This window comes from Myotis yumanensis, unplaced genomic scaffold (genome assembly GCF_028538775.1).
Source record: "Myotis yumanensis isolate MYYU_CA2020_CCGP unplaced genomic scaffold, mMyoYum1.0.hap1 SCAF_8, whole genome shotgun sequence".
Classification (NCBI taxonomy): domain Eukaryota; kingdom Metazoa; phylum Chordata; class Mammalia; order Chiroptera; family Vespertilionidae; genus Myotis; species Myotis yumanensis.
In genome coordinates, this window is record NW_027223759.1 from 74,034,515 (window position 1) to 74,051,948 (window position 17,434).

At 41.6% G+C, this 17,434-nt stretch overlaps 1 protein-coding gene across 1 annotated transcript in view; it reads right to left on the minus strand.

Annotated features, from left to right (window-relative positions):
- The window catches only part of THSD7B (thrombospondin type 1 domain containing 7B), an 838,394-nt gene that overhangs the window by 472,267 nt on the left and 348,693 nt on the right, over nucleotides 1-17,434 (minus strand). Inside the window, exon 6 of the mRNA XM_070423466.1 lies at nucleotides 3,990-4,145. Within this exon, the coding sequence (XP_070279567.1) occupies nucleotides 3,990-4,145 (156 nt within the window). The remainder of the gene's footprint in view (nucleotides 1-3,989; nucleotides 4,146-17,434) is intronic.

The following is a 17,434-nucleotide window of genomic DNA, read 5'->3' on the forward strand; positions in this document are numbered from 1 at the left end:
TTGAAGGACAAAAGTCAACCCACAGTGGGTGATGTCTAACGAATAATGGGCCAGCATAGATTGTCAGGAGTTGACTTCTACTATAGGGGTATAGGGGCCAATGAGGAAAAAGTTTGACAGATGGAGGGAGGGGTTGGAATGTTGTGAGTGTCCCAACTGAGCTCCATGAACCAGTTCTGAGTTATGTAGAAAGGGAAGACTGAAATAAACATTAAAAGAGCAGTTTTTCACAAAGTTTTTTTGTGAAAATTTGGACTCAAGTGACAAAAATTACAGCATAGAATTATTAGGAGAAAACACACACACACACACACACACACACACACAAATTGTCTGAATTTCTGTAGAGACTGTATGGCCCAAAACAAAGGGCATAAAAACATTTATTACATCTGAGCATAGCATTGCTTCTACCTTCTTGCTGTGGCATCAGCACCTCATGTTCCCTGGAAGGGGTTGCTTCCCTCCCACTTTCAGTCTGTGAGGCTTGGATGGAGCTGGCCCTTTGGTGGACCTGGCCTCTAATCAGAGCGACTGGGTCAGGGAAGAGCACCTGACACCGATTAGCTAATGGGAGTCAGCTCCAGGACTCTGCCTGGAGTTATTAGAAAAGACATTTCTTTCTATTTTACTTACTATAAAAAGGAAATTATCTTTGATTTTTTTTTGATGTTAAGAATTTTAAGATCTATTCTCAGCAACTTTTAAATACACAATATAGTATTTATTGTTACCTGTAGTCACAATGCTAAGCATTAGATCCTCAGAATGCAGTCGTTTTATAACTGGAAGTTTGTGTCCTTTGACCAACATCTCCTCTTTCTCACCCCCAGCTGTTATTCTACTCTCAGTTTCTATGAATTCAGGTGTGTTTTTTAAAAGACTCCATATATGAGTGTGATCAAACAGTATTTGTCTTTGTCTATCTAACATTTTACTGTGCATAATGCTCTCAACATTCACCCATGTTATCACAAATGGCAGGATTACCTTCTTTTTATTTCTAAATAAGATCCCTTTGTGGGTGAATGTGTATGTATGTATTTATTTGTATGTATATAGATTTACATTATATTTTATTTAATCATTCTTCTGTCAACAGATGTTGTTTCTATGTCTTGACTATTATGAATAATGCTGCAATGAATATGGGGGAGTGCAGAGAGAGAGTAGATCTTAAAAGTTCTTACCACAGACACACACACATACACACACACACATACATACACACACACTTACAAGGCAATGATGTGAAATGATGGATGTGTTAACCAACCTTATTGTGGTAATCATTTGGCAATACATATGCACATTAAACCATTATGTTGTATACCTTAAAATTACACAGTGTTATATGTCAATTAAATCTCAATAACACTGAAAAAATTGACCATTAAAAATATATTACGATACCATCCTTTTTAAGACACTATGTTGGTTTTATTACAAGGCTTTGGAAAATATACATTTGTACTTCCACACAAAATGTACTTACAGATTTTATGATACAATTAGATCTAGAAACTTAAAATATATATATATATATATATATATATTATATATGTATTACATATATATATATTTAATATATTTTTATTGATTTCAGAGAGGAAAGGAGAGGGAAAGAGAGATAGAAACATCAATGGTAAGAGAGAATCACTAATCGGCTGCCTCCTGCATGCCCCTCACTGGGATCAAGCCTGCAACCCAGGCATGTGCCCTTGACCAGAATCAAACCCAGGATCCTTCAGTCCAAAAGCTGACTCTCTATCCACTGACCCAAACCAGCTAGGACTAAAAAATATTTAAAAAAAAAATATTTAAGAATCAAGGAAACAAAAAAATTTAGCCTCACTCTCCAATTTGCAATTTGTAGACCATGTTGATGCCATCTTATATCTGAAAGTATAAATGGAATTGAGAGACTTTCACAATCTGCCCTACTGAAATCATAAGTAGAGTTTTATGTTACTTGAACATAGATTATTAGGATAAGATAGTGTTCCTAATTTTCAAATGTCAAGTGAAGAAACTAATGTTTGAAGGTTATGTTGCCTTCAAATAAACAGAAAATAAGTAATTTATCACTGACATGATTTAGAACAACACCAAACTAGAATTTTTTAATGAATTCTAAGAAATAGATGTTTCAAATCAGAATGCTTTAAATAGTTATGACAATTGGTTGATGTCCTGTTATTCTTAAGATGAATAATCACTAAAATGTGTATGGTAACAGTAAATCTGCCATTAGCAAGGACACACAATAAGAGTTTAGCAGTTTAAAAAAATTAAGACTTTTCTTTATTCCATGGAGAGGGCCTGCCTTAAACTGAACCTAATACAGACAAAGATAGAACCAAAATATGGAGAAAGAGAAGATTTTAAGGGCAAAGAGAAAAGAATAGAAGAGTATAGAAACAGAAGATCATAAAGATAAAGAGAAGAATGAGGAAGACTGAGACATAAAACCTTATGGGTACTTTTGGACACAGCCTTATATTCCCTTTTATTTTTTATTATATATGCTAATAAATTCCCACCTTTGGCTTAAGTCACTTTAAATTGTGTTTCTGACACCTATAAGTAAAAGTGTCCAGGGGCCCATTCTGATTGAGCCCCACCTCCCCCACAGAAAAGTATCCCAAATAAAGTAAGCCCCACTTGGACTGGTGTAGGTTCTACAACTTGAAAAACAAAGGAAGGCAAGACTCAATACAGCAAAGTCCCACCAGCATGGACAGCCACAGCCACAGAGGCCAGGGGAGCCTAAGTCCAATTATATGTCATTTTCTAAATAGTGACCTTCAAACAGAGTGACACAGGTGGGACATGAGAGGGCTGGTTCTAATAACACACAAGTCACCCTGGGAAAGCTCATATGCAATTCCAAGAGACCTACATGGTCCAATTATGCATATGTGGACCTCAGACCATGGATTGTGGGTCTTAGTATTCATGAGAAATTATTTGTCTCCATAAGCTGGCAAGGTTTGGGGATACTCTGGTTACATATAGAATAAGGAAGTAGCACCAGCCCCCACCACTCCAGGTTCCATTGAAATCCAGATTTCTATTGTTTGATAACAAAATTAAAGTTAGATTCTTCTCCTTGACTTACACTCAATATACACCCTCCTCTTTTGCCTTAGAACAAGAGTCAGAATAAAGGAAAGCCCAGGGACATGGTGAATGAGCCTGGCTGGGCACATAATGTGTATCTGCGCATTGCAAGGACTGTTGAAATGTGGGTCTTCAAACAGACCTGAGTTTCAGCTGAGAGCACAGGCTTGAAAACATCAAACGCTTGCCCACATATTCTTTCTTTGCATGTGGACACTGGAATTAGTGCTTTGGAAATGTGACCTCACTTCTGGGCTGTCCTTGGATAGCATTCGTCTTAATAAAGGGAATATTTCCTTTTAGCCCTGCCATGTAATGGGACATAATATCAATGCAATCGGAAGAGCCAGTGAAAGAGAAGTCAAGATGTTCACAGCAAACAAAAGAGAGCAAGACTACCAAGGACTACCAAATTAAACAAGGACATAAAGTTTGAAGATTTCACTTTAAGGCTGAGCACAACTGAAAGTATCAACGTGCATTAATGCCCTTCATGAAAATATGAAAAATAACATCCAATTATTCAGCAGTGGAAATCTGAAAACAGATGTGTAAAAACAATTTTCCCCAATGTGTCTACAGAAATCATGTCTAATTTCCTCAGTATCCCGTTACACATATAAAACATCAAGTTGTATGATTTTTTGAGTAATAGTCACTTCACTAGCTATGAGCCTAATCTGAAGATCAATCAAGGTCAGGGTTTCTGTTCCATAGACATATCCTGAATGCTGTCAGAGCTGAGCTGGTTATCTAAATTTTACAAACAAATATTGTCTTATGCGGGCTTAATTGGACACTGAGCCTCCAGAGTAAACGTGTGTGCACCGGAAGTCACTGAAGCACACACACAGACAGCCACTCACCTTTTCTCCCCTGGAGATCGTGGCAGTTTTCATGGACGCACAGACCCCAGGCTGACCAGGAGGACACCACACAGTCTGTAGAGCAAGGAACGCTGCAGAGCTGAGAGGCTGCAGGGGCAGGCCCCATGCATAGTGTTTTGTCCACAGGTCTAAAGACTAAAGGACAGAAAAAGAAAAAATAATGCACCACGTCACATCCTCTGGTTATCCCTAGAATCGCTCCCGTCTTTGCGTGCTTGCCTTGCCCCATATCAGTTTCATGGTTAGAAGGGTAAACGCAAACAAAATATAAAACACTCTCTAATATGCACAGCTCAGCTGCACAGTATTAGCATTTGCAGTAAGAAAAAACAACAACAACAACAAAAAAAGGGTATTCAACAAGGGCATGCACTTGAGTTTCCTGCCTCACAGAGTATTCCCTGGGAGTCAAGAGAAGACCAAGAATATAGATACAATACCTAGAATTATGATTTTAAAAATTAAATGGCTTTGTGAAGTTTCAAGATGAGCCCATCTCAAAGATATAAATGACTGGGTTGCTGTGAAAAAAATCGAAACTCCTGAGGTGGGGTGTTTAGCATAACCAATCTACTGCTGTTACTCCCCTGGGGTGGAGCTCTCCAAGACAGTAGAAAAATGATTCTTAAAATAAGAAGAATAATCAGGATCTGTGACTGCAGAATTAGCCCAGAAAGTCAGTTTCATTAGTGAGGCTACCCAGAGGCACAGGAGTGTCTAAGGAGGAACAGGGACTGAAAACTAGGAGCCTGTGAGCTCTTCCTGTGTGGCCCTGCACCCAGAGAACGCCCAGAACGGGTCCCCATCCTGGCACCATGAAAACACACAGAGGAAGGAGAAGATGAGATATTGATCCCTGTGGAGTTTGAAACATAAAAGTAAGTAGGACAGCAATACCTAAAATGCACGAAAAAGAACACCAAAGCATAACCACACTTCACAGAAGGGCCCCAGGCTAAGGTGGTTTTGGAGCATTTCAGAGTTTGTGAGCAAATGACTTAAGTTCAGAAGGTTTTATCTTATGGATGGGCTTACACTATTGTCTAAATATTTCCTTTGTTATTTCCATCCAGCGAAGCAGATTAGAATCGCTTCAAAGACAGAGACTGGCATGAGGGGATTGGGTGGTGACTCACACCAGCTACTTTGTCTCCTCACACTATGTACGGTGTGAATTAAATTGGATAAAGTTGGCACTAAATCACTGCTCTGACCAGCAGAACTTTGAGCATAATCCAAAACAATAACAAAATAAAAATTTTAAAAATACTGTCATGAAGAAGTCGTAACCCATGAGGAAAAAAAAGAGTTTCTAATGAATAATGGGACAGCCTGAGGTGATTATGAGGGTGAATGAGAAAAGTAAAAGGTTGCAAAGAAAAATAATAATATTTTGTTTGAAATTAATTCTTTTACAGCTTACCAAAAGGATTTGACCTGACTTAAATAAATGGCAGGGCAAAGCAAGATTAGAAATATAAATGTCAAGGGCACAAGCCAGTGGAGGAGACAGATAAAAGAAGAGAGAACAGCCCTAGCCGGTTTGGCTCAGTGGATAGAGTGTTGGCCTGTGGACTGAGGGGTCCCAGGTTCGATTCCTTTCAGGGGCACATGCCCAGGTTGCAGGCACTATCCCCAGTGGAGGCAGCCAATCAATGATTCATTCTCATCATTGATGTTTCTCTCTCTCTCTCTCTCCTTCTCCTTTCCTCTCTGAAATCAATAAAAATATATTTTTTAAAAAAGAAGAGAGAACAGGTGTGGGTGGAAAGCAAAAGGGAAGGTGACGAGAGTTGATGATCAAACAGAGACAGTGCTGGTGATGATAACAGTGGGAAGGGAGGTTGGTGTGACCAGGACTGAAGATGAACATCTGACACTGATGGATTGTGGGTAAAAAAGAACCAGCGAGATGTGTGTGTGTGTGTGTGTGTGTGGAGGGGGGATTTCTTTCCTAGGAGGGAGCAATGGCTGACACACAGGACAGCCATTCACTGAGTGAGTATGCATTCATTCTAACCACTGAGCACCCACGCTCAATCAGGCACTCTTGAACAGTGTCTGCTTTCAAAGAGCTCTAAGTCAAGATGCCTAAGGCAAGCAGCATATTAACAAACTTGATAGAAAGAGGTGCTTAAGAGCATCAGGTAAGTAGAAAGCCCATATCCAGAGGCCCTAAGGCAGGAGAAGGCTTGTGTCTGGGCCCAGGCTTGTTACAATGTGTTCTCACAAACTCAACTATAGTTCTAAAAACAAAACCTCGATAATGAAGGACAAGGAATCAGGGCGTGCAAACTAATTAATCTTCTTAGTTAAAAAGACATTTCTAGTGCATGACACGCACCAGTTATAAATGTATCAATCAAGTTAAGCTGCACAACTGCTTTGAGATATATATTATTATTAGTCCTAGTTTAAAAATGAAGAAATTACGACAGAAATATTTATTCTCTTTCCCACATTTCCAGTTGGTGAGCAGAAGAGCTGGGATTTGGACCCAGGGGTCTGTCTCTTAACCACGGCACCAAGTAGCCTCTTCATTGATTATTCAACCTACATTGTTTCGTGCCTCCCATGTGTTAACATGGTGTCAGGTGCTCAAACCAGAATAGTTAGTGAAACAGCTAAGGCCCCTGCCCGCATGGAGCCCGTATTTCAGTGTGGGTGGACACTAACCACACATGAGTCCATGGGCTCCAACAAGACTTGAAAGCTATTACAGTTACTCCTTTTTCCTTTGCCATGGCTGTCTCCCTGCAACACCAGCCAGACAGACTGAAGCGTCTGATGATCAGTGCTGAGAAAGTACCCCAAACCACTCAGCAACAAGACCCAGAAGACACTTGCTGCTATAAACTCTGTGCCTGAGTTGAAATTAGTCAATCTGCCAGTGCAGTGATCAAGCACACAGTAGGCCTGCATTACATCTCCTCGGGAGCTCTAGATTGTCTGTGTCAGCAAGGCTCCAGGTTGGCAGTACAATTGGAAAGAGACTGGGGAACTTGTTTTAAAACTGTGTTTTTTTGTTTTTGTTTTTTTACAGATATTAAGCTTCTGTGGCTTATTTTTGGGTGACTGTTGAGTATTATTGGGAGGTGTGGGGTTAAGTTTCCTCAGGCCTCCTTTAATAAATACATGGGGCTAATGGTACTACTAAGATTTGAAAGTAGGAGAGGGGGACATGGTGCGCTGGAGAAGAACAAGGCGGGACTTCTCCGGGGACTATTAAGTGGCATAATGGGAGGCACAGGGGTGGGATTGAGGCCATTTGTCAGAGCACTTCCGCCTCTGCAGCACCTGCAGCTTTGACAGACAGGGGATCTTTATCCATATCAATAAATTCTTCCAGTCTCAGGCGACATGTCTCAGACGCTTCATTTAAGCACTGAATCAATGTGCTTGGGTCAACCTATCTCTCTCTCTCAAAACCCCTGGGCTACATTTGTTCTACAAATAAATCAAGAGGAAGTCACAAAGCACTTACCAGCTTCAGACCACTTAGGTAGTCATCTCCCCGAGAAAAGTGAACACAGGATATTTCTACACCTATTGACTGTTAGTGCTAGAATGGAGTTTTTGAGCTAATTTAGTTTAATTCACCAATTTTACTGAAAAATGAGCTCCAAAGACATCAGGTGCTTCCAAATACTTTCACTCAGCAAATCGAGAGCAGAGCAAGCCTAAGTCTTATCCCAGGTGGTTGATTCTCCTTTCCTGGAATGATGGCATCAGGCAGCACATATGAGGTAATTTATACCAAGAACATTTGCTTAGGAGTCACAGTGACCATGACTTGAGCAGCCAGTGCCAAAATATTTCTAAGATATCTCCCAGGAATGCCACAGCCTCCACTTAACCCATTAAGCAAAATCCAAACCCTTCTCCTCCTTCACTGGTACTTCTCCTAACCTCCTCCCAGAGGTCCCTCACTAAGTAGGAGGTAGTAGCTAGGAAGATCAACATTTGCTCCACTTCGAATGACCATTTACCTGTTTAATTGGCAGCTATTCATGTTGTAACAAAATTATTTTGGGAGTGGCTGAGTGGGGGCCATGACCGGGACCACCTGGAATTGGATGGGAGAAGCATTTTACTTTTGATGGGGCCTCATTTCTTCTTGGCCAAACTCCAGCCATGATGTCTGCAGGAAAAACCGCTGCTTTCTGCTTACCTGCACTCCTGGCTCTGGAGCTATGGACTGAAATGACTTTATTCTACTTACTAACTCTTTTTCCCCAGTGTGTCTTTTCAGTACATGGCTGTGCTTGTCCCTTGTTCCACTTTCTCAGCTGCCTTTTAGACCCTGTCACCTTGAGGCCTTCTGTCATTCCTATGTTAACCAACTGCCTGATTAGATAAGCAGTTACCCAAGGTCTCATAGGCCACCTAGCCTTTGTAGGCAGCAATGTCAGCTCATACAGAGCCCTCTGGTAGCCACAAAGTGTTAAAGAGCCCAAATAACATATAACTAGGGATATATTGGCATCACGACATAGTGGCAGCTTTCTAAATGCTAGGGAATATGGCACAGTATTATAAGCAATTGTACATCTGCAATATTCATTAATATTTTAGTACCTAACCTGGAATTTTTTATTTGCAATTATTACATTGACCAGCCTTACAAGAAATGTGAAAGTCTGCTACTAATGATTGCAAAGTTTCCTTAAATAATGAATTACTCCATGAACAGCATGTTCATGGCAATTAACAAGGGGGAAATATTTTGGTAGATGATATGTTGAATGTTTAAAAAAATTATTTTAAATTCTAGAAATGTACAAAGTTCATGATTTTCCTTAATCACAAGGTAATTTCAGATGAGCATACTAATTCAATCAAAAATGAATTGTAATTAAGAAGAAAAATGCCTGTTGTGATCATTAGCATGTGACTGCCATTGTAAAGAAAAATTAGTTCCTTCACATTTTGTTCTTTGAAACTCTATCAAGCTCTAATTCAAACTAATGTGAATTAATACAGAAATAAGTTGGCAAGGATTCAGTAAGAATATATTACCTCCCCACCCCTCCTGATGGCCATTTTGTAAGATCTAAACTTCAATGTCTTTTAACTCCTCAAAAATAAATTAAAATGAAATTGCATAATACTTAATGATATTAATAACCTAACATCTCTCTCTAGTTTATTTTAAAATTAGTTATATTTGCTTAAAGTAAAAAGAGTTATTATAGAAGTTGATGGGATTTTCTCATTTTTTTAAATATATCTGTTATTGAATAAAAATGTTTCAGTCTTTCAAAATTCAGAAAGTATTTGAGGTCATTTCATCATAGCATATTGGAGTTCACCTTTTCCTCTGGACAGAAAAAAGTATTTTGAAGATAGTAAAGGAATTAGTCACAAAACAGTGCTTTTGTCCTAGTATTTTCAGGGAGATGAAAAGAAAATAAAGGCCATGCTACTTCCTGAGAACTCTTAAACCTGGATTATCTGTCTGCTTTCTATGAGGTGTACAAAGTACTCCTACAAACAACATATTTCATATCTGGTTGATTTTTACACAACAGATTTGATTTCCAGAATGACATCAACCTGCACAAATACGTTAGACAAAGAAGTTCTCTTCACTTCCACTTTCCAAACCAAATGCAGGCACTATAAACCCCAAAGGGAATCCCCATCAAAAGTCAGGACCCCCACATTCCACAGACTCTCTGAGAAATAACCATAATGGAAACAGCAATTGCTAAGATTTAATCCAAAACTAATGAAAGAGCTCACTTATGCAAAAATGCTGCTTTCTAAATGATTTTTGAGAAACAATATTGCCTCTGACATATTCATTTAGTGAGTATACTGACTTGGCAGAAATTCAATCCACCTCGCTGCTAAAATAAATAGGGCTCTTCTGCAGACTGAAGGAGTCAAGTGGTTGAAGGGGAAGATAAATAATATTACAATTTTAACCAGAAAGCTGTTTTCCTTCAAGAAGCTTCATGTGTTATTTCAACTGCCTTTTGCCACTGGGATTTGCAAAATAATGTATCATTCTTTCAGCTTAGTGAATAGAATAAAAACAAAATCTGTCTTCTAGCACTTATAGTCAGCTTAAAGAATGAAAGCACAGCTCATCCTATTACATGTAATAAAGTTTAATTTTAGCCATATTGTAACTCTCTTGGCAAAGTACTATGCAATGCAATTTGGCAGGAGGATGGGTGTGTATGTACAGCAAATTTAATATCTAAAAATATTCCTGCAATTAGAAATGATTATGTGAAATTTGGCCACATGTTAAAAAGCTTTCCAAATTTCATTCACTTCACATAGCCACTTGCTAAATGTTTATCAACAAGTGATTTTCTCAATGCTACAGATTAACAACACTATAAACAAAGATAAAAATCAATATTCAGAATTAAAATGAAGACAAAATAAATGAAGTATGAATACAATTTTAGTAAGTAATCAGAAACAAATCCAACAATTACATCATTCAGGGAGAAACATAGTAGCGTCCATTCCTAAATATATTCAGATATTCTCTGTTCCAACTTTGAGAATTTTTTTCTGATTGTTCATCAGACTTCTAGCTAAAAGCTGATATGGCGGTCCAGAGAGGATGGAAAAAGCAAAAGCTGACCTAAATGGCATCTTTTACAGCTTATAGAGTTAGAAATACCATCAATGATGAGAGAGAATGGAAAGGAGATAAGTGAAAGATGAGGAAGTGGTCAGGCAAAGAGAAAAAGTGAAAAGGCAGAGAGGCAAGTGAGAGAAAGAGTTATCTCCAGAGATGTCAGCAACAGGATATGCAATGCCAGAAGTGCACCCATTAAAAGGGTTTTAGTGCAAGAGTCCTCTTCATACTCAGCACTCTGCAAACAATGACAAGAGCTAATTGAGAGAATGATTGCAAAAGACTATTTCACTTATTAATGTAACTAGGGGCCTGGTGCACGAAATTCGTGCACTTGGAGGTGGGGTCCCTCAGCCCAGCCTGGCCCCTCTCACATACTGGAAGCCCTCAGGGGATGTCCTACTGACGGCTTAGGCCCGCTCCCTCCTCACCTTGGGGAGCGGGCCTAAGCCGCAGTCTGGCCTCCCTTTGTGGGAGACGACCAGGCGGACCAGGGGAAGGCACCATCCCCATCACCCCGCTGCTGCAGCCACTACCAGTCACCACAGCCACCAAGGTGTTTTCATCAACATGGACTCCAGTCCCTTCACCATGAAAAAATGACAACTTTCTTTAGGCATTTTCAAGATGTGTCTTTCATAGGATATGACATATCTTTCTTTCTTTTTTCATCCTCACCTGAGGATATGTTTCCATTGATTTTTAGAGAATGTGGAAGAGAAAGGGAAAGACAGAGAGAAACATCAAAGTGGAGGAACACTTTGATTGGTTGCCTCCTGCATGAGCCCTGACTTGGGCCCCGGCCAGGTAGGAGCCTGCAACCTAGGTACATGCCCTTGGTCGGAATTGAACCCAGACCCTGCGGTCGGCAGGTCGAGGCATTATCCACTGAGCCAAACCAGCTAGGACAGAATATGACATTTCTTATCCCTCCAGCAGCAGACCTTAGTTTTTTTCTCCAGGAGTGTGGTGGAAAACCCCTAGATCACTTTCTTGGATTCTTATTACCCAAGTTACTAAGAATATTACCAGTGGCATACAGGGAGTTTAGCCAATGAGCGGTCAGAAAAGGTGTTTCCTCTGTAGTTCACACCGACCCCCGGCTCAGCCCCTGACCAGGCCTAAAGCCTTGGGGCCTGGGCAGGGGACCCCCCAGCTCTCTCCGATTGCCGGCTCCGCCCCTGCCTAGGCCTAACACCTCTGGCTAAGGCCTTAGGCCTGGGCAGGGGACCCCTTGGCTCTGATCACAGGCTCAGGCCTTGCCCAGGAGCCCCCTAGCTCAGGCCCTTGCTAGGCTGCTCAGGGCCCACACGTGGCCTCCCTCAGAGTGACCTGGGTGCCCGATGATGTTCCTGGGACCCAGGATGCTGGGGGCCTACGTATGCAAATTAACCACAATCTTTGTTGGGTTAATTTGCATACTTCCTGATTGGCTGGTGAGCGTAGCAGAGGGACGGTCAATTTATATGTTTGTCTATTATTAGGTAAGACTAGTAGCCCTGTGCACAAAATTCGTGCACCGGGGTGGGGATTGGGGGTGGAAAGGGGCCCCTCAGTCTGGCCTTCACCCTCTTCAATCTGAGACCCCTCAGGGAATGTCCAACTACCTGTTTGTGCCCACACTTTTAACAGATAACAGCTCCATTATTGTTCCTTTCTTATGCTTAAAACCATTGGAATTAGTAGGTATTCAAAGTGTGTATACATTTTGGGGGAACACCCTGTATATCTCTAGTCAGTGGTGAAAGAAACCAACAGCAGATTTGAAACCCCCAGACAGGGAACCTTGCTCATTCCCCACATGTCTCCCCACTTCACTTTCCACCTTCGTGGGCAGCAGGAGAATCAATGTTTTCTCTCATTAATTCGGAAAAGCACATCCTGTCACCCGTTGCCCGGCAGGAGTGCCCTAGGCCCCAAGCAAGCAAGGCTCAGTCAGGACAGCCTTCACTCATGGGTGCTGGCACCCAAAGTGCACATTCCTCCTCTACAGTCGCTCCGACTATCCCACTGTTTCACTGAGAGGACAGAATTCCTCTCTGCCTCTGGGTTCTTGATCTTGAACGCTCACCGAAGGCACCTCAGAGAGGGCCGGCCACGCCCACCAGGTGTGTCTGTCTGCACCTGCTCCTGCCTCAGCACCTGCATTAACCCCCTAGAGGTGATCTCGTAGCTGCACTGGCCTCTGTGGGAACAGGGCATCACCACTCCACCCTCTCACTGTCATCTCATAGGCGCCCACTCTCAGCACCCAGAACGCCCAGACACTCTCCAAAGGACATGAGAGTATCAGAGGGGATGTGTGCACATCCTGTGGGGGTGTTAGGCATGCCGGGTTGATGGAAGTACGGTGGAGAGGCGGGGGGAACTTGTGCATGCCTTGGTTTGCAACTGTTGTAGGCGTGGGAGGGTGACAGTGTGCTGGGGGATGTTTGCACGCCAGGGGGGTATGTGCACACCAGAGGCCTCTGGCTTTGCAGATCAGCAAACCCCCGTGGTGCAGCCAGGAGGACGTCAGTCTGGCCCGCCACGGTGGCTGTCCCTGCGATTCTGCACCTTCTGGGCCAAGAGGCGTATCTTGTGCAGTCACTCCTGGGCACTGATGGCTGCCTCCCCTCCGTGAAGGGTCACGGATACGAGTCCCGGGACCATGCACAGCCTCAAGCGCTGCCCCCCGCCCGGCAGGGTCACAGATCCATGTCTTGGTCCCGTGGACAGCCTCAAGCACTGACCCCCACCTGGCAGGGTCACAGATTCCGGTCCCGGACTGCAGACAGCCACCTGTGCTGCCCCCCTGCCCACCAGGTCATGGATCCGGGTCCCGGGACCACGGACAGCCTCAAGCACTTCCCCCTGCCTGGCAGGGTCACAGATCTGAGTCCCAGACTGCAGACAGCCTCCCGTGGTGTCCCCCGCCCGGCAGGGTCATAGATCTGGGTCCCGAGACCGCAGACAGCCTCAAGCACTACCGCCCCACCCGAGAGGACATGGATCCAGGTCCCAGACCGCAGACAGCCTCAAGCACTGCCCCCCACCCAGCAGGGTCACAGATCTGGGTCCCAGACCTCAGACAGCCTTGCCTGCTGCCACCTGCCTTCAGTATGCAAATTAACTGCCATCTTGTTGCTTCAGGGTGGGGGTCCCCACTGGGGTGCCTGGCCAGTCTGGGTGAGGGGCTCAGGGCTGTTTTCAGGCTGGCGGGCGACTGAAACTCCACACCTCTCCTTTTTATCTTTTTTTTTTTTTTTTATTCTGGCATTTATTTACCTTCTATGGCTGTCACTGGAGCTGAGAGCCGGCTTTCTCTCTGAGGCTCGGCTGCTGAAAGTAGGTTTCTGGCCTTTGTTTACCTTCTGTATTTGAAACTTTGTTGCGACTCCAGCTCTGAGATCCCGGCTGACTGAAAACAGGTTACTGGGGTTTTGTTTAGCTTCTATATTTGTTACAATGTTTCAAACTGCAAGCTCAGAGGCTGGCAGCGGCAGGCGGGTAACGTTGGAGTCCTCCGTCACTGAAGCAAGCAAGCCTCCTGTTAGCTTTAAGCTGCCTGGCTGCCGGCCGCCATCTTGGCTGGCAGTTAATTTGCATATCGCCCTGATTAGCCAATGGTAAGGGTAGCGGCCATACAGCTAATTACCATGTTTCTCTTTTATTAGATAGGATGGTGAATGCCTATTGGCAGCCCACTTTGTTCTAGGCCAGGGGTGGGCAAACTTTTTGACTCAAGGGCCACAATGGGTTCTTAAACTGGACCGGAGGGCTGGAACAAAAGCATGGATGGAGTTTTGTGTGAACTAATATAAATTCAAAGTAAACATCATTACATAAAAGGGTACGGTCTTTTTTTTTTTTTTTTAGTTTTATTCATTTCAAATGGGCCGGATCCGGCCCGAAGGCCGTAGTTTGTCCACGGCTGTTCTAGGCACTGTGCTAAGCACTTAAATGCAATTTCTCATTTATTCATCACAATCACTCCAAGGTAAGCACAATTATTGTTCCCATTTTATAGATGAAATAAGTAAAGATAAATTATTTGCTTAAAACAACAAAGTTAATAAGTGATAAACACTGAACTAGGGACCTTAAAAGCCCAGACCCTTTAATACTACACTATTGTATGATGTTATCTTTGTAATAAATTATGATAGAAAAATCTGTTGTAAGAGTAGTAATTTATCGGGAAAATAAATAAGTGAACTTTGAGTCCACTTCCAAAATTTTCTTCAAGGGAGATCAAATATACCAAAAAAAAAAAGGGGGTGGGGGAGTGTTGTTAAAGGAGAATGAGGAGCTGGGTTGGTATTTTTTATGTGATTCCAAAAGGTATTTATGATTATTACTGAAAGTGTAAGGGAGTAGATAAAATTATATTATAATGACTACTTTCATCTTAAGTTTAGTTTAGGGCCACTCCTGAGGTATTACAATGAGTTCCCAATAAGCACCCCTCCCCCCTTTTAATATTTTCTTAGAGTAAATGATGACCAAAGAAACCATTCCGGCAGCTTTGAAACTGGGGAAGGACAACAAGTATGTGCAAAGCTCAGCCTGCACTGGTACACACAGTCTCACCAGCACAATTCTGTCTCCTTGTCAACCCTCTCCAATCCATCAACTGAGAAAGGACAGCCTAACAGTACAATGTTCCTAGATCCACTGGACAAGAACTGGAAAGAAGAAAGACGTTTGAAAAACACAAAAACAAACAAACAAACAAATAACATGATAAGGATGCTGCAGAGAAGGAAAAGGGAACAGGAAGACCTGGTAAGAAAGGTCAGAAGGAGGTGACAGAAAGTGGAGCCTGGACTCTCAGACTTCAGGACTGGGCACAAGATGCCCCGTTAGTCCATCTGAACAAAGCAAGTCAGACCTCCATCTGTGTTGATTTCGAAGGTGGTCTCTCAACCTGGGAATAACTGAACAAGAAGTTTTAAGAATGGTAACAAGAATGGGAAATCCATATTCTCTAAAGTGACATAGTCCTCTAAGAACAACATTGCTAAAACCGGAAGTTAAAGCTCTTTCTAAAGGAACAAAAACCAAGTAGGAAAATTTGTAGTTCTTAATCCCTTTCACCTTTCCACCATCTCCCCAAGCACTTCCCATCTGACAACCACCAATTTGTTCTCTGTATCCTAAGTTTGTTTTTCTTTTCTCTGTTCATTTACTTTGTTTTTTTAGATTCCACATTTAAGTGAAATCATATGGTATTTGTCTTTGTCTTATTTCACAAAGTATAATACCCTCTAAGTTAAAATAGTCTTGGGGGTGTGAACTACAGTATAGGGAATGTAGTCAATAATACTGTAATAACTATATATGGTGTCAGATGGGTACTAGATTTATCAGGATGATCATTTCATAAGGTATATAAATGTCTAATCAATATATTTTACACCCCAAATAAATACATCATCAAATTTTAACTGCAACTTAAAAATAAATTAAAACATTTTTTTTTTATTTTAGAGGGTCAAGAAAGAACTATTTGCCCCTAAAATAAATATGCACATTCTGTTTTAACAGGAGAGAAAAACGAAGCCATCGCTGTACTTGACATCCTTGTTAGCCTATGCTGCTTAAAATTTGCACCTTGTTTTAGAATGAACAAGTAAATTCCGCTTCAAAGGAAGGCTCATGGGATTCACCAGGCCCCTAAGTAGTGATAAGGACAAGAAATATGATAGTAACTTTTTAAAATGCAGAATAGTTCTTTCTATTATATAAGGGACCACATTATGAATTTTTAGGTGTAAAACGAAAATTACAAACTGACACTTCTGCATTGCAAAACTGAATGAAAGCTCCTTTTTCCCAGGCCCAATTGGATACATCAGTCATACACTATATATCTCTTCACTGTGTCAAGGCAAATATTAAAAATTAGTAGCTTCCAACCTGGATACTACAGTGGGGTCCCACATATACCCAAGCATTGTTCAGAATTGGGAAAGAGGTAGCAGAGAGTACAATATGGATTTATATCTTCAAAAATCTTTATTTTTAACAGGTTGGGGACTAAATCTTATGAATAATTTATGGAGTATGATTTTGAAAACCCAATTGGCAAAATACTAGCATTAAAAAACCATCAAACCGAGAGCCTCCCACTACCTGTGTGAATTGGACAAATCTCTTAGCAATTGAGCTTCTGTATAATAAATAAACTACCCAGTGTTTCTCACTTTTGTTACATTATCTTCTCCCTAAGGAGCCTTTGCAAACATTTTTCCCTAATTGTCCCTCTCTTTCCTATGACATTTTCACACCACACATACCTGAAGAACCAATTCTGGATGCCATGAGGTCAGTATCACCCCCATTGGGAATGCAAGGAATAGCACACAGGGTGAGCTTAAATTGTGTTCCATTCAATCAATTTACAAATATATCCTGATTTCATTAGCAAAACAACTCTCTGAGGTAAGTACTGCTAATATCTCTAGTATCCAATAAGGGGAAGTTTTAAAAATCTATCCAAGCTTCTATAATTAATAAGTGGCTGAGGCAAGACCTGAACTCAGCCAGCATGAGTTTGTTTTTCCCTCTTCATCACCATGTTAGACTTCCAGGCTTGGGCTCTGAAATTCTTAGACTCTGTGCATTTCCATCGCTGTCAGCTGAAACCTATATTTTCAATTTGGCTACTGTGTTTCTTAATACCTGTGTTTGCATGAAACTGGAATCTATCTGCTAATTTTTTCATTACAATAAGCAGGAGATAATGCATTAACCAATAAGATACGCTAGTTTCTGGTAGAATTCTGATGCATGTAAAGAATACAAATGATTTGCCCAGCCAGAGTGGCTCAGTGAT